At 43.4% G+C, this 18,774-nt stretch overlaps 1 protein-coding gene across 1 annotated transcript; it reads left to right on the forward strand.

Annotated features, from left to right (window-relative positions):
• Positions 1-858: 858 nt before the first annotated feature.
• Positions 859-18,578, forward strand: LOC139400979 (proton-coupled amino acid transporter 1-like; the record flags this gene model as incomplete). The annotated part of the gene is made up of 4 exons (XM_071145502.1): positions 859-1,074; positions 10,038-10,136; positions 10,315-10,481; positions 18,409-18,578. Coding segments are annotated over exons 1-4 (628 nt in total), but the record flags the coding sequence as incomplete, so codon positions are not given.
• Positions 18,579-18,774: the final 196 nt, after the last annotated feature.

Consider the following 18,774-nt stretch of genomic DNA (forward strand, 5'->3'; position numbering starts at 1 on the left):
GTATCCTTAAAGGAACCCACCCTACACCATATATTTACGACCGGCCCTTTCTCAATGGGCCCTACTGAATAAACTCAGGCTTTCTAGATCCGTATCCTATAAGTGTTCAGCCTACGATTCTCATCTCCCCAAGATATCAAAATGAGTGGAAACAGGTGTAGGAACTGTGCCTACCTTGTTTGTTGCCAGCTCTGGACTCTCTGGTTTGACTATAAATCATGGTGAATCCTGCCGACAACGCCAACCATTAGGTTCTAATTACTAGAGTAAGAACTCAACGGACACTGTGAAAGCTTAAACCAAGTTTATTCTTCCCAAAGGATCGAACTTCTGAAGCGACAAAAACATGTTTAAAATAGTGGTGGTATTTGTACCCCACTTTGGGTGAAGTCTCCTCCTTCTCGCTAAACATTATCTTTATTGCTAGGCAGGAAACTAAGTGATACGGACAATAACATTGCCCCCTTAATGTGACCTGACCTCCACCCCCTTCATCACTAATCCATGACTCTCTCTCCCCTTATCAATGCCTGCCACATGTGATCGCTTTCCCTAAACTCAGTACATTCCAAGCTTAATTGCAACCACCATATACCTTCCTCCTACAGATAACCATTAGCCTCTGGTGTAGTCCCTCGGCTATGGCACCCCTCAGGTCTCTATTATAACTAATGATTCATAACATTTAAAGTTCAGACATCCCAAAGCCATCACTATCCATCAGTTGCTTGCACCTTGCTGGAAAGGGCAATAGGAAGAAAATACCAGATCCAGCAGAGTACAGTTTAGGATGGTATGACGTGACAGAAGGATACCCTACTATGTGTTCACTATACTTTGGCATTCTTCCTTCAGGTGGTGGAGGCTTCTAACGGGACAACCATGAACTGCCACAGAAACCAGACGGCTGTGACCGTCCCCAGCTTTGACTCCCGTCTCTACATGTTGTGTTTCCTGCCAGCCATTATACTCCTGGTGTTCACCCCAAACCTGAAGTATCTGGCACCACTCTCTCTGGCAGCCAACCTTGCCATGTGTACTAGTCTGGTCCTCATCTACTTCTTCTGCTTCACGGTAGGTACTGCAGGGCTGTCTTCTGCTTCACGGTAGATACTGCAGGGCTGTCTTCTGCTTCATGGTAGGTACTGCAGGACTGTCTTTTGCTTCATGGTAGGTACTGCAGGGCTGCATCTTCTGCTTCACGGTAGGTACTGCAGGACTGTCTTCTGCTTCACGGTAGGTACTGCAGGACTGTCTTCTGCTTCACGGTAGGTACTGCAGGACTGTCTTCTGCTTCACGGTAGGTACTGCAGGACTGTCTTCTGCTTCACGGTAGGTACTGCAGGACTGTCTTCTGCTTCACGGTAGGTACTGCAGGACTGTCTTCTGCTTGACGGTAGATACTGCAGGGCTGTCTTCTGCTTCATGGTAGGTACTGTAGGACTGTCTTCTGCTTCACTGCAGGACTGTCTTCTGCTTCACTGCAGGACTGTCTTCTGCTTCACTGCAGGACTGTCTTCTGCTTCATGGTAGGTACTGCAGGACTGTCTTCTGCTTGACGGTAGATACTGCAGGGCTGTCTTCTGCTTCATTGTAGGTACTCCAGGGCTGCATCTTCTGCTTCACGGTAGGTACTGCAGGGCTGTCTTCTGCTTCACGGTAGGTACTGCAGGGCTGCATCTTCTGCTTCATGGTAGGTACTGCAGGACTGTCTTCTGCTTCACGGTAGGTACTGCAGGACTGTCTTCTGCTTCACGGTAGGTACTGCAGGACTGTCTTCTGCTTCACGGTAGGTACTGCAGGACTGTCTTCTGCTTCACGGTAGGTACTGCAGGACTGTCTTCTGCTTCATGGTAGGTACTGCAGGACTGTCTTCTGCTTGACGGTAGATACTGCAGGGCTGTCTTCTGCTTCATGGTAGGTACTGTAGGACTGTCTTCTGCTTCACTGCAGGACTGTCTTCTGCTTCACTGCAGGACTGTCTTCTGCTTCACTGCAGGACTGTCTTCTGCTTCATGGTAGGTACTGCAGGACTGCATCTTCTGCTTCACGGTAGATACTGCAGGGCTGTCTTCTGCTTCATGGTAGGTACTGTAGGACTGTCTTCTGCTTCACTGCAGGACTGTCTTCTGCTTCACGGTAGGTACTGCAGGGCTGTCTTCTGCTTCATGGTAGGTACTGCAGGGCTGTCTTCTGCATCATGGTCGGTACTGCAGGACTGTCTTCTGCTTCATGGTAGGTACTGCAGGGCTGTCTTCTGGGGGGAGGGACTAACATGAACTTGTCCAAATAAGAAACACAACTTTTCATTGCGAAACGTTTTCTGTTGCAAAATATTTTGGTACTGTTTGCTACAGTGTGCACTAATGAATACACCCCAGTCCCATGACGTGTTACATTCCCTAGCAAGAAACCCCCCCAAAATGTTGTCAAACAGAAGGGGGAACTAACAAAGAATCACTAACAACAACCAAAACGAAACTGGTGGGGTTTTAGGAGGGGTTCTGAAAAACACTCATTAAGTTGTCTACTGAAAGTTGACTTGCAACAACTGGGACCTAAAAGACACCCACCATGAGCACCCACTAAAAATTTGACCAAGAAGAGGCAAACACAATTAAAACCAACACCAAACTTCGACAGGAAGGAGACCACAAAGTGGAGCAGAACAGGGGAAAATCAGATTTTGTTTTTGTTTGTTAGAAATCAAAATAGGGAGAGCCAACTAAAGGTGTTAACCCTCCACATCTCTCCAGACAACTGGAGCACTGGGTCAGCCACTATTAAATATCCCCTGGGCCAGCCACAATTAAATATCCCCTGGGCCAGCCACTATTAAATATCCCCTGGGCCAGCCACTATTAAATATCCCCTGGGCCAGCCACTATTAAATATCCCCTGGGCCAGCCACTATTAAATATCCCCTGGGCCAGCCACTATTAAATATCCCCTGGGCCAGACACTATTAAATATCCCCTGGGCCAGCCACTATTAAATATCCCCTGGGCCAGCCACTATTAAATATCCCCTGGGCCAGCCACTATTAAATATCCCCTGGGCCAGCCACTATTAAATATCCCCTGGGCCAGCCACTATTAAATATCCCCTGGGCCAGACACTATTAAATATCCCCTGGGCCAGCCACTATTAAATATCCCCTGGGCCAGCCACTATTAAATATCCCCTGGGCCAGACACTATTAAATATCCCCTGGGCCAGCCACTATTAAATATCCCCTGGGCCAGCCACTATTAAATATCCCCTGGGCCAGCCACTATTAAATATCCCCTGGGCCAGCCACTATTAAATATCCCCTGGGCCAGCCACTATTAAATATCCCCTGGGCCAGACACTCTTACATATCCCCTGGGCCAGACACTCTTACATATCCCCTGGGCCAGACACTCTTACATATCCCCTGGGCCAGACACTCTTACATATCCCCTGGGCCAGACACTATTAAATATCCCCTGGGCCAGACACTATTAAATATCCCCTGGGCCAGCCACTATTAAATATCCCCTGGGCCAGACACTATTAAATATCCCCTGGGCCAGCCACTATTAAATATCCCCTGGGCCAGCCACTATTAAATATCCCCTGGGCCAGCCACTATTAAATATCCCCTGGGCCAGCCACTATTAAATATCCCCTGGGCCAGACACTATTAAATATCCCCTGGGCCAGCCACTATTAAATATCCCCTGGGCCAGCCACTATTAAATATCCCCTGGGCCAGCCACTATTAAATATCCCCTGGGCCAGCCACTATTAAATATCCCCTGGGCCAGACACTCTTACATATCCCCTGGGCCAGACACTCTTACATATCCCCTGGGCCAGACACTATTTACATATCCCCTGGGCCAGACACTATTTACATATCCCCTGGGCCAGCCACTATTAAATATCCCCTGGGCCAGCCACTATTAAATATCCCCTGGGCCAGCCACTATTAAATATCCCCTGGGCCAGACACTCTTACATATCCCCTGGGCCAGACACTCTTACATATCCCCTGGGCCAGACACTCTTACATATCCCCTGGTCCAGACACTATTTACATATCCTCTGGGCCAGACACTATTTACATATCCCCTGGGCCAGACACTATTTACATATCCCCTGGGCCAGACACTATTTACATATCCCCTGGGCCAGACACTATTTACATATCCCCTGGGCCAGACACTATTTACATATCCCCTTGTCCAGACACTATTTAAATATCCCCTGGGCCAGACACTATTTAAATATCCCCTGGGCCAGACACTATTTAAATATCCCCTGGGCCAGACACTCTTACTTATCCCCTGGGCCAGACACTCTTACATATCCCCTGGGCCAGACACTCTTACATATCCCCTGGGCCAGACACTATTTACATATCCCCTGGGCCAGACACTATTTACATATCCCCTGGGCTAACAAGTGTCTTCCAACAAGACAATGTTTCAAAACACAAAGCAAAATCTACAATGGAATGGTTCAAAAATAAACATATCCAGGTGTTAGAATGGCCAAGTCAAAGTCCAGACCTGAATCCAATCGAGAATCTGTGGAAAGAACTGAAAACTGCTGTTCACAAATGCTCTCCATCCAACCTCACTGAGCTCGAGCTGTTTTGCAAGGAGGAATGGGAAAAAATTTCAGTCTCTCGATGTGCAAAACTGATAGAGACATACCCCAAGCGACTTACAGCTGTAATCGCAGCAAAAGGTGGCGCTTCAAAGTATTAACTTAAGGGGGCTGAATAATTTTGCACGCCCAATTTTTCAGTTTTTGATTTGTTAAAAAAGTTTGAAATATTCAATAAATGTCGTTCCACTTCATGATTGTGTCCCACTTGTTGTTGATTCTTCACAAAAAAATACAGTTTTATATCTTTATGTTTGAAGCCTGAAATGTGGCAAAAGGTCGCAAAGTTCAAGGGGGCCGAATACTTTCGCAAGGCACTGTATCCCCTGGGCCAGACACTATTTACATATCCCCTGGGCCAGACACTATTTACATATCCCCTGGGCCAGACACTATTTACATATCCCCTGGGCCAGACACTATTTAAATATCCCCTGGGCCAGACACTATTTAAATATCCCCTGGGCCAGACACTATTTAAATATCCCCTGGGCCAGACACTATTTAAATATCCCCTGGGCCAGACACTATTTAAATATCCCCTGGGCCAGACACTATTTAAATATCCCCTGGGCCAGACACTATTTAAATATCCCCTGGGCTAGCCACTATTTAAATATCCCCTGGGCCAGACACTATTTAAATATCCCCTGGGCCAGACACTATTTAAATATCCCCTGGGCCAGACACTATTTAAATATCCCCTGGGCCAGACACTATTTAAATATCCCCTGGGCCAGACACTATTTAAATATCCCCTGGGCCAGACACTATTTAAATATCCCCTGGGCCAGACACTATTTAAATATTCCCTGGGCCAGACACTATTTAAATATCCCCTGGGCCAGACACTATTTAAATATCCCCTGGGCCAGACACTATTTAAATATCCCCTGGGCCAGACACTATTTAAATATCCCCTGGGCCAGACACTATTTAAATATCCCCTGGGCCAGACACTATTTAAATATCCCCTGGGCCAGACACTATTTAAATATCCCCTGGGCCAGACTATTTAAATATCCCCTGGGCCAGACACTATTTAAATATCCCCTGGGCCAGACACTATTTAAATATCCCCTGGGCCAGACACTATTTAAATATCCCCTGGGCCAGACACTATTTAAATATCCCCTGGGCCAGACACTATTTAAATATCCCCTGGGCCAGACACTATTTAAATATCCCCTGGGCCAGACACTATTTAAATATCCCCTGGGCCAGCACAGGTAAAACACCTTCTGACTAACGAGGTGACACCAATGTGTTAACGTGATAACCTCTAACCTTGAAAAATAAATGTAAAAGCCTGTAACACACTGGGCCGTTCCCTCAGTCTCAGCTTTAGTTGGTTTATTCATGACGTTGGCACTTAAACGCTGAATTACAGTAAATACGTAACTTACTTGATGCAAAGCTCCAAAACATCCATTCTTAACAATGTTATCCATTCTTAACAAAACATCCATTCTTAACAAAACATCCATTCATAACAATGTTATCCATTCTTACCAGTGTTATCCATTCTTAACAAAACATCCATTCTTAACAATGTTATCTATTCCTAACAAAACATCCATTCTTAACAATGTTATCCATTCTTAACAAAACATCCATTCTTAACAATGTTATCCATTCTTAACAAAACATCCATTCTTAACAATGTCATCCATTCTTAACAAAACAGACATTCTTAACAATGTTATCCATTCTTACCAGTGTTATCCATTCTTACCAGTGTTATCCATTCTTACCAGTGTTATCCATTCTTAACGAAACATCCATTCTTAACAATGTTATCCATTCTTAACAAAACATCCATTCTTAACAAAACATCCATTCTTAAGTGTTATCCATTCTTAACAAAACATCCATTCTTAACAATGTTATCCATTCTTAACAATGTTATCCATTCTTAACAAAACATCCATTCTTAACAAAACATCCATTCTTAACAATGTTATCCATTCTTAACAATGTTATCCATTCTTAACAAAACATCCATTCTTAACAATGTTATCTATTCCTAACAAAACATCCATTCTTAACAATGTTATCCATTCTTAACAAAACATCGATTCTTAACAATGTTATCCATTCTTAACAAAACATCCATTCTTAACAATGTTATCCATTCTTAACAAAACAGACATTCTTAACAATGTTATCCATTCTTACCAGTGTTATCCATTCTTACCAGTGTTATCCATTCTTACCAGTGTTATCCATTCTTAACGAAACATCCATTCTTAACAATGTTATCCATTCTTAACAATGTTATCCATTCTTAACAAAACATCCATTCTTAACAAAACATCCATTCTTAACAATGTTATCCATTCTTAACAATGTTATCCATTCTTAACAAAACATCCATTCTTAACAATGTTATCTATTCCTAACAAAACATCCATTCTTAACAATGTTATCCATTCTTAACAAAACATCGATTCTTAACAATGTTATCCATTCTTAACAAAACATCCATTCTTAACAATGTTATCCATTCTTAACAAAACAGACATTCTTAACAATGTTATCCATTCTTACCAGTGTTATCCATTCTTACCAGTGTTATCCATTCTTACCAGTGTTATCCATTCTTAACGAAACATCCATTCTTAACAATGTTATCCATTCTTAACAAAACATCCATTCTTAACAAAACATCCATTCTTAAGTGTTATCCATTCTTAACAAAACATCCATTCTTAACAATGTTATCCATTCTTAGCAATGTTATCCATTCTAAACAGTGTTATCCATTCTTAACAAAACATCCATTCTTAACAATGTTATCCATTCTTAACAATGTTATCCATTCTTAGCAATGTTATCCATTCTAAACAGTGTTATCCATTCTTAACAGTGTTATCCATTCTTAACAGTGTTATCCATTCTTAACAATGTTATCCATTCTTAACAATGTTATCCATTCTTAACAAAACATCCATTCTTAACAGTGTTATCCATTCTTAACAATGTTATCCATTCTTAGCAATGTTATCCATTCTTAACAATGTTATCCATTCTTAACAGTGTTATCCATTCTTAACAGTGTTATCCATTCTTAACAGTGTTATCCATTCTTAACAATGTTATCCATTCTTAACAAAACATCCATTCTTAACAGTGTTATCCATTCTTAACAGTGTTATCCATTCTTAACAGTGTTATCCATTCTTAACAGTGTTATCCATTCTTAGCAATGTTATCCATTCTTAGCAATGTTATCCATTCTTAGCAATGTTATCCATTCTTAACAATGTTATCCATTCTTAACAATGTTACCCATTCTTAACAATGTTACCCATTCTTAACAAAACATCCATTCTTAACAAAACATCCATTCTTAACAAAACATCCATTCTTAACAAAACATCCATTCTTAACAAAACATCCATTCTTAACAATGTTATCCATTCTTAACAATGTTATCCATTCTTAACAAAACATCCATTCATAACAATGTTATCCATTCTTAACAATGTTATCCATTCTTAATAAAACATCCATTCATAACAATGTTATCCATTCATAACAAAACATCCATTCATAACAGTAGTAGCCATCTAAATCCACTGCATGTTGTGTATATAATGAAATGTTCCAACAATATGATATAATTCTAATGTAGGCATTCTATAGCAACCAGCCCCGCCACCCCTATCTCTCCACTGATTGGGTTGTGGTTGTTATGGATGAAGAGGCAATGACTAGTGACAGGCAGTGTTGTGTTCGAGACCTATTCAAGACCTACGCAAATCGAGTCGAGACCAAGACCGGAGGGTGGGGTGGTGGTGGTGGGGGGTCCAATTCAATTTAGACCAGGGATGGGCAACTAGGAACTCTGTCGTGGTCGAAAATTTACTGTTGAGAGTTACAATAGTAGAATACCGAAGGTGCAAATTTCAAAATTTGGTTGTACATCAACAGTTGTTCTCTTTTTATGCCAGTCACTGACAGCTACTCAGTTAGCCAATGTCAGCTAACATTTTATAGCGAGTCTAGCTGCCAGCTATCTAAACTTTTAAAATAATCCTGGTCAAATTACTGACTGGGGGGCCCCCCATTGATCATCAGATATCGTGTTAAAAACTGTACATTGTTCTCTCTGCTCCATGGCTAAATGTTCTCTCTGCTCCATGGCTAAATGCTTTCTCTGCTCCATGGCTAAATGTTCTCTCTGCTCCATGGCTAAATGTTCTCTCTGCTCCATGGCTAAATGTTCTCTCTGCTCCATGGCTAAATGTTCTCTCTGCTCCATGGCTAAATGCTCTCTCTGCTCCATGGCTAAATGCTCTCTCTGTTCCATGGCTAAATGCTCTCTCTGCTCCATGGCTAAATGCTCTCTCTGCTCCATGGCTAAATGCTCTCTCTGCTCCATGGCTAAATGCTCTCTCTGCTCCATGGCTAAATGCTGTCTCTGCTCCATGGCTAAATGTTGTCTCTGCTCCATGGCTAAATGTTGTCTCTGCTCCATGGCTAAATGTTGTCTCTGCTCCATGGCTAAATGTTGTCTCTGCTCCATGGCTAAATGTTGTCTCTGCTCCATGGCTAAATGTTGTCTCTGCTCCATGGCTAAATGTTGTCTCTGCTCCATGGCTAAATGTTGTCTCTGCTCCATGGCTACATGTTGTCTCTGCTCCATGGCTAAATGTTCTCTCTGCTCCATGGCTGAATGCTCTCTCTGCTCCATGGCTAGATGTGTATAATTGCAGCAAACGTGTTTCTTTTAAACAAACAAATAGGCTAGAGCCAGCTCTGACTCTGTGGGCATCGATGTGGGTGCAGACCCATGAACCCCTGTGGCCCTTCATCATGAGTTCTGATTGGTTTTGTGGCCCCCACCTCCATCAAAGTTGCCCATCTCTACTTAAGACATTCAGAATGGTGGACAAATGCATTCTGGGGGCAAATGGAGCCACTTCAAATGATCACTCTCCCAAACAGATGTACAATAGATCAAAATACAGGTACCTGCGTCAATAAAAGCAACTGCTTGAGTAAATGAAGGACACAAAGTATACTGAACGCGGGTGCTGCCACACAGATGTGGTTTCTGAGTTAATTATGCAGTTAACATCCCATCATGCTTAGCGTCGTGTATAAAAATGGCCTGTTAGCCCATTATCTTTGGCTACCATGGCTAGAAAAAGAGTCCTCCCTCCAGGGGGACCCTGACTGATGGGCTGTGTGTTTCCGCCAGTGTTTCTACCATCATCAAAACACCAAACGATGGAGTTTGTGGTGGAAGAACGATGTCGAGTTCCAGACACTAGTAGAATCTATGCGAAGTCTCAAACATCCTATAATGTTAACTGCTATGCATTGTTATTTAATGATCTTACTGGACTTAATTTGATATTCAACTAAATTTTTCTGTTTTTGATTTCCAGAACATCCCAAATCATATCAACCTGCCCAAGGTGGGTCATGCCAAAGACTACCCTCTCTTCTTTGGAACGGCTATCTTTGCTTTCGAGGGGATAGGAGTGGTAACGTATTACTGTTCATGTTGAACATATTGCCGCAAAAAAAACATTATTACCATGTTAATACTCACGTAATTTCATGGTATTACAACATCACTGCAGTTAGTAAGGTGTAGTTTCATTGGTATAATCGCAACTTAAGGTGAGGTGTCACCTAACGTTGTTCCTCTCCATGTCTCAGGTCCTGCCCCTGGAGAACAAGATGCAGAATCCTCAGAGTTTCAATATGGTTCTATATCTGGGAATGGGCATCGTCACCTTCCTCTATATCAGCTTGGGGACCATAGGGTACATCACCTTTGGAGAGGCCATAGGGGGAAGTGTCACCCTTAACTTACCCAACTGCTGGTGAGTTCTTCTTACATAGATACTGAAGAGATGGTGTTGTATAGAATCACATAGATACTGAAGAGATGGTGCTGTATAGAATCACATAGATACTGAAGAGATGGTGCTGTATAGAATCACATAGATACTGAAGAGATGGTGCTGGAAAGAATCACATAGATACTGAAGTGATGGTGCTGTATAGAATCACATAGATACTGAAGTGATGATGCTGTATAGAATCACATAGATACTGAAGAGATGGTGCTGTATAGAATCATCACATAGATACTGAAGAGATGGTGCTGTATAGAATCACATAGATACTGAAGAGATGGTGCTGTATAGAATCACATAGATGCTGAAGAGATGGTGCTGTATAGAATCACATAGATACTGAAGTGATGGTGCTGTATAGAATCACATAGATACTGAAGTGATGGTGCTGTATAGAATCACATAGATACTGAAGTGATGGTGCTGTATAGAATCACATAGATACTGAAGAGATGGTGCTGTATAGAATCATCACATAGATACTGAAGTGATGGTGCTGTATAGAATCACATAGATACTGAAGAGATGGTGCTGTATAGAATCACATAGATACTGAAGTGATGGTGCTGTATAGAATCACATAGATACTGAAGAGATGGTGCTGTATAGAATCATCACATAGATACTGAAGTGATGGTGCTGTATAGAATCACAAAGCAGCTGTATTTTTTAACACTGGTCATAATTATTTTCATCGAAAGGCTTTTGGTCATTTTTGGATTGCCCGAAGTGTGCATCGTCTTGAAGATTTGACCAAAATATTATCCTCTCTCTCTCTCTCTCTCTCTCTCTTTACTGTGGCCCAAAATAGGATCCTCTCTCTCTCTCCCCCTCTCTCTCTTTACTGTGGCCCAAAATAGGATCCTCTCTCTCTCTCTCCCTCTCTCTCTTTACTGTGGCCCAAAATAGGATCCTCTCTCTCTCTCCCTCTCTCTCTTTACTGTGGCCCTAAATATGATCCTCTCTCTCTTTACTGTGGCTATAAGAGACAAAGTATAGTCGCAATTCAACAGCTCAGACACAAGAGGTATGTGGCAGGGTCTGCAGTCAATCACGGACTACAAAAAGAAAACCAGCCCTGTCGCGGACCAGGATGTCTTGCTCCCAGACAGACTAAACAACTTCTTTGCTCGCTTTGAGGACAATACAGTGCCACTGACACGGCCCGCTACCAAAACCTGCGGACTCTCCTTCACTGCAGCCGACATGAGTAAAACATTTAAACGTGTTAACCCTCGCAAGGCTGCAGGCCCAGATGGCATCCCCAGCCGCATCCTCAGAGCAGGCGCAGACCAGCTGGCTGGTGTGTTTACAGACATATTCAATCAATCCTTATCCCAGTCTGCTGTCCCCACATGCTTCAAGAGGGCCACCATTGTTCCTGTTCCCAAGAAAGCTAAGGTAACTGAGCTAAATGACTATCATAGCACTCACTTCCGTCATCATGAAGTGCTTTGAGTGACTAGTCAAGGACCATATCACCTCCACCCTACCTGACACCCTAGACCCACTCCAATGTGCTTACCACCCCAATAGGTCCACAGACAATGCAACCACACTGCACACTGCCCTAACCCATCTAGACAAGGAATACCTATGTGAGAATGCTGTTCATCGACAACAGCTCAGCATTTAACATCATAGTACCCTCCAAACTCGTCATAAAGCTCGAGACCCTGGGTCTCGACCCCGCCCTGTGCGGACTGACGGGCCACCCCCAGGTGGTGAGGGTAGGTAACAACATCTCCACCCCGCTGATCCTCAACACTGGGGCCCCACAAGGGTGCGTTCTGAGCCCTCTCCTGTACTCCCTGTTCACCCATGACTGGGTGGCCATGCACGCCTCCAACTCAATAATCAAGTTTGCGGACGACACTACAGTGGTAGGTTTGATTACCAACAACGAAGAGACTGCCTACAGGGAGGAGGTGAGGGCCCTCGGAGTGTGATGTCAGGAAAATAACCTCGCACTTAACGTCAACAAAACAAAGGAGATGATCGTGGACTTCAGGAAACAGCAGAGGGAGCAGCCCCCTATCCACATCGACGGGACAGTAGTGGAGAGGGTAGTAAGTTTTAAGTTCCCCGGCATACACATCACGGACAAACTGAATTGGTCCACCCACACAGACAGCGTCGTGAAGAAGGCGCAGTAGCGCCTCTTCAACCTCAGGAGGCTGAAGAAATTCGGCGTGTCACCAAAAGCACTCACAAACTTTTACAGATGCACAATCGAGAGCATCCTGTCGGGCTGTATCACCGCCTGGTACGGCAACTGCTCCGCCCACAACCGTAAGGCTCTCCAGAGGGTAGTGAGGTCTGCACAATGCACCACTGGGGGCAACTACCTGCCCTCCAGGACACCTACACCACCCGATGTCACAGGAAGGCCATAAAGATCATTAAGGACAACAACCACCCGAGCCACTGCCTGTTCACCCCACTATCATCCAGAAGGCGAAGTCAGTACAGATGCATCAAAGCTTGGACCGAGAGACAGAAGCTGTTTTTCAGTCTCACCATCAGACTGTTAAACAGCCACCACTAACATTGAGTGGCTGCTGCCAACATTCTGACTCAACTCCAACCACTTTAATAATGGAAATTGATGTAAAACATGCATCACTAGCCACTTTAAACAATGCCACGTTATACAATGTTTACATACCCTACATTACTCATCTCATATGTATATCCTGTACTCGATACCATCTACTGCATCTTGCCTATGCCGTTCTGTCCCATCACTCATTCATATATCTTTATGTACATATTATTCATTCCTTTACACTTGTGTATAAGGTAGTAGTTGTGAAATTGTTAGGTTAGATGGTTATTACTGCATTGTCGGAACTAGAAGCACAAGCATTTCGCTACACTTGCATTAACATCTGCTAACCATGCTAACCACAAATAAAATTTGATTTGATGTTCTGTAAATACCACTCCTGTATCTGTCTCTATGGAGACACTGACACAATGACTGGGAGGTGTTCTGTACATACCACTCCTGTATCTGTCTCTATGGAGACACTGACACAATGACTGGGAGGTGTTCTGTAAATACCACTCCTGTATCTGTCTCTATGGAGACACTGACACAATGACTGGGAGGTGTTCTGTAAATACCACGCCTGTATCTGTCTCTATGGAGACACTGACACAATGACTGGGAGGTGTTCTGTAAATACCACTCCTGTATCTGTCTCTATGGAGACAATGACTGGGAGGTGTTCTGTAAATACCACGCCTGTATCTGTCTCTATGGAGACACTGACACAATGACTGGGAGGTGTTCTGTAAATACCACGCCTGTATCTGTCTCTATGGAGACACTGACACAATGACTGGGAGATGCAGCAGTCACGTTCATTCATGGTGGCAGGTTACAAGACACCATGAATCAGACATCATGAGCCAGGGAGAATTCAATTTAAGGCAGTAAAGCCGACTGATTCTTTGCTCAATCGTGCCTTAATCAAAGTAATCAGTCAGGTAGATCTAGAAGGAACAGATCAGTCAGGTAGATCTAGAAGGAACATATCAGTCAGGTAGATCTAGAAGGAACAGATCAGTCAGGTAGATATAGAAGGAACAGATTGAACAGGTCAGTCAGGTAGATATAGAAGGAACAGATTGAACAGGTCAGAGGGAGGCAGCATGAAAGAGAGTTGACCAGTGAAGCTGTGAGGAGGCGTGGCTCACGACCAAGTCCACTGTGCTCTCGGAGCTGCTCTCAGCTGTCAGTAGGCCCGGCATCGCAGGATAGGATAGTGGCCACGCACACACACACCTATAAATAAACACACACACACAAATCTACACACACACACACACCCCTAACCACCTGGCTCAAATGACAGGAAGCTGTGCCAATAGGTCACTCTGTTTCATCCACCTGGACATCTAAACCTGGATACCTTCTGTTCTGACTATCTATAGACTGATAGGAGACGCTCTTTAACTTTGTCACGATGGAAAACAACAACAGGCAGTTCCGTACATACATCTGAATGTTTGTCTGAGCTGGAGTATGAGTACCCCGTTTGTCTGAGCTGGAGTATCAGTACCCTGTTTGTCTGAGCTGGATTATCAGTACCCTGTTTGTCTGAGCTGGATTATCAGTACCCTGTTTGTCTGAGCTGGAGTATCACTACCCTGTTTGTCTGAGCTGGAGTATCAGTACCCTGTTTGTCTGAGCTGGAGTATCAGTACCCTGTTTGTCTGAGCTGGAGTATCAGTACCCTGTTTGTCTGAGCTGGAGTATCAGTACCCTGTTTGTCTGAGCTGGAGTATCAGTACCCTGTTCCTCAATGAGCTGACTAATCAGTGGCATTGATTGGATGTTAACTGGATCTAGCCAGGTCACCAGGTCAGCAGGTCATGAACCTGTAGTAAAGGGTCAGACAATGATGAGCCATTTGTTACAGGGGCTCATTCATATCAGTCTACATTACTGTCTTACAGGGGCTCATTCATATCAGACTACTGTCTTACAGGGGCTCATTCATATCAGACTACATTACTGTCTTGCAGGGGCTCATTCATATCAGACTACTGTCTTACAGGGGCTCATTCATATCAGACTATTCTCATACAGGGGCTCATTCATATCAGACTACTGTCTTACAGGGGCTCATTCATATCAGACTACATTACTGTCTTACAGGGGCTCATTCATATCAGACTACATTACTGTCTTACAGGGGTTCATTCATATCAGACTACTGTCTTACAGGGGCTCATTCATATCAGACTACATTACTGTCTTACAGGGGCTCATTCATATCAGACTACATTACTGTCTTACAGGGGTTCATTCATATCAGACTACTGTCTTACAGGGGCTCATTCATATCAGACTACATTACTGTCTTACAGGGGTTCATTCATATCAGACTACTGTCTTACAGGGGCTCATTCATATCAGTCTACATTACTGTCTTACAGGGGCTCATTCATATCAGACTACTGTCTTACAGGGGCTCATTCATATCAGACTACATTACTGTCTTACAGGGGCTCATTCATATCAGACTACTGTCTTACAGGGGTTCATTCATATCAGTCTACATTACTGTCTTACAGGGGCTCATTCATATCAGACTACTGTCTTACAGGGGCTCATTCATATCAGACTACTGTCTTACAGGGGCTCATTCATATCAGTCTACATTACTGTCTTACAGGGGCTCATTCATATCAGACTACTCTCTTACAGGGGCTCATTCATATCAGACTACTGTCTTACAGGGGCTCATTCATATCAGACTACATTACTGTCTTACAGGGGCTCATTCATATCAGACTACTGTCTTACAGGGGCTCATTCATATCAGACTACTGTCTTACAGGGGCTCATTCATATCAGACTACATTACTCTCTTACAGGGGCTCATTCATATCAGACTACATTACTGTCTTACAGGGGCTCATTCATATCAGACTACATTACTGTCTTACAGGGGTTCATTCATATCAGACTACATTACTGTCTTACAGGGGTTCATTCATATCAGACTACTGTCTTACAGGGGCTCATTCATATCAGACTACATTACTGTCTTACAGGGGCTCATTCATATCAGACTACTGTCTTACAGGGGCTCATTCATATCAGACTACATTACTGTCTTACAGGGGCTCATTCATATCAGACTACTGTCTTACAGGGGCTCATTCATATCAGACTACATTACTGTCTTACAGGGGCTCATTCATATCAGACTACTGTCTTACAGGGGTTCATTCATATCAGACTACATTACTGTCTTACAGGGGCTCATTCATATCAGACTACTGTCTTACAGGGGCTCATTCATATCAGACTACTGTCTTACAGGGGCTCATTCATATCAGTCTACATTACTGTCTTACAGGGGCTCATTCATATCAGACTACTCTCTTACAGGGGCTCATTCATATCAGACTACTGTCTTACAGGGGCTCATTCATATCAGACTACATTACTGTCTTACAGGGGCTCATTCATATCAGACTACTGTCTTACAGGGGCTCATTCATATCAGACTACATTACTCTCTTACAGGGGCTCATTCATATCAGACTACATTACTGTCTTACAGGGGCTCATTCATATCAGACTACATTACTGTCTTACAGGGGTTCATTCATATCAGACTACTGTCTTACAGGGGCTCATTCATATCAGACTACATTACTGTCTTACAGGGGCTCATTCATATCAGACTACATTACTGTCTTACAGGGGCTCATTCATATCAGACTACTGTCTTACAGGGGCTCATTCATATCAGACTACATTACTGTCTTACAGGGGCTCATTCATATCAGACTACTGTCTTACAGGGGCTCATTCATATCAGACTACATTACTGTCTTACAGGGGCTCATTCATATCAGACTACTGTCTTACAGGGGCTCATTCATATCAGACTACATTACTCTCTTACAGGGGCTCATTCATATCAGACTACTGTCTTACAGGGGCTCATTCATATCAGACTACATTACTGTCTTACAGGGGCTCATTCATATCAGACTACATTACTGTCTTACAGGGGTTCATTCATATCAGACTACTGTCTTACAGGGGCTCATTCATATCAGACTACATTACTGTCTTACAGGGGTTCATTCATATCAGACTACTGTCTTACAGGGGCTCATTCATATCAGACTACATTACTGTCTTACAGGGGCTCATTCATATCAGACTACTGTCTTACAGGGGCTCATTCATATCAGACTACATTACTGTCTTACAGGGGCTCATTCATATCAGACTACTGTCTTACAGGGGCTCATTCATATCAGACTACATTACTGTCTTACAGGGGCTCATTCATATCAGACTACATTACTGTCTTACAGGGGTTCATTCATATCAGACTACTGTCTTACAGGGGCTCATTCATATCAGACTACTGTCTTACAGGGGCTCATTCATATCAGACTACATTACTGTCTTACAGGGGCTCATTCATATCAGACTACATTACTGTCTTACAGGGGTTCATTCATATCAGACTACTGTCTTACAGGGGCTCATTCATATCAGACTACATTACTGTCTTACAGGGGTTCATTCATATCAGACTACTGTCTTACAGGGGTTCATTCATATCAGACTACTGTCTTACAGGGGCTCATTCATATCAGACTACTGTCTTACAGGGGCTCATTCATATCAGACTACATTACTGTCTTACAGGGGCTCATTCATATCAGACTACTGTCTTACAGGGGCTCATTCATATCAGACTACATTACTGTCTTGCAGGGGCTCATTCATATCAGACTACTCTCATACAGGGGCTCATTCATATCAGACTACTCTCATACAGGGGCTCATTCATATCAGACTACTCTCATACAGGGGCTCATTCATATCAGACTACTCTCATACAGGGGCTCATTCATATCAGACTACTCTCATACATGGGCTCATTCATATCAGACTACTCTCATACATGGGCTCACTCCCAACTTGAATTGCAGCCATCAAAGGCATAAGATTGTAACTACCGTCTCGATTTCTGTTTCTACATAAAGTATTATTGTCAAAATGCTGTGCTGTTTGACTTTTACTTACTACTACTGATTACGTAATAATTAGCCCTACTCATTAATTAATATGATGTCTCCTCAGGAGCTTGAAATGCAGTCATCAATAAAACCATGGTGGTTGTGTGTGTCAGCCTTTGCTGTGACTTTAACCTCTCTCTCTCTGTCTCTCTGTCTCTCTCTGTCTCTCTCTCTCTCTCTCTCTCTGTCTCTGTCTCTGTCTCTGTCTCTGTCTCTGTCTCTGTCTCTCTCTCTCTCTCTCTCTGTGTCTGTGTCTCTCTCTCTCTCTCTCTCTCTCTCTCTCTCTCTCTCTCTCTCTCTCTCTCTCTCTCTCTCTCTCCAGGATGTATCAGATTGTAAAGCTTCTCTACTGTTTCGGTATCTACATCACCTTTGCCCTTCAGTTCTACGTGCCAGCTGCGATCCTGATTCCTGCTGTGTTGTCCCGCTTCTCAGAGAGATGGGAACTGACGGTTGATCTCCTGATCCGCACTGCGCTCGTAGTCTTCACCTGTGAGTATGACGTCTATCTTTCTGTCTGACGCCCCCAGGGCAGTCTACCATCCCCAATGCCTCAGTGTGTAGTATTGCATCTGGCTAGACTCTGAAAACATCACTTCACCTGTGAGTCTGACTGACGTCTCCTAGGCCGGGGGTAGGCAACTGGGCTCAGCCGCAGGCCACCTGTGAGTCTGACTAACGTCTCCTA

This window comes from Oncorhynchus clarkii, unplaced genomic scaffold (assembly GCF_045791955.1).
Source record: "Oncorhynchus clarkii lewisi isolate Uvic-CL-2024 unplaced genomic scaffold, UVic_Ocla_1.0 unplaced_contig_8437_pilon_pilon, whole genome shotgun sequence".
In the NCBI taxonomy this organism is placed as follows: Eukaryota; Metazoa; Chordata; class Actinopteri; order Salmoniformes; family Salmonidae; genus Oncorhynchus; species Oncorhynchus clarkii.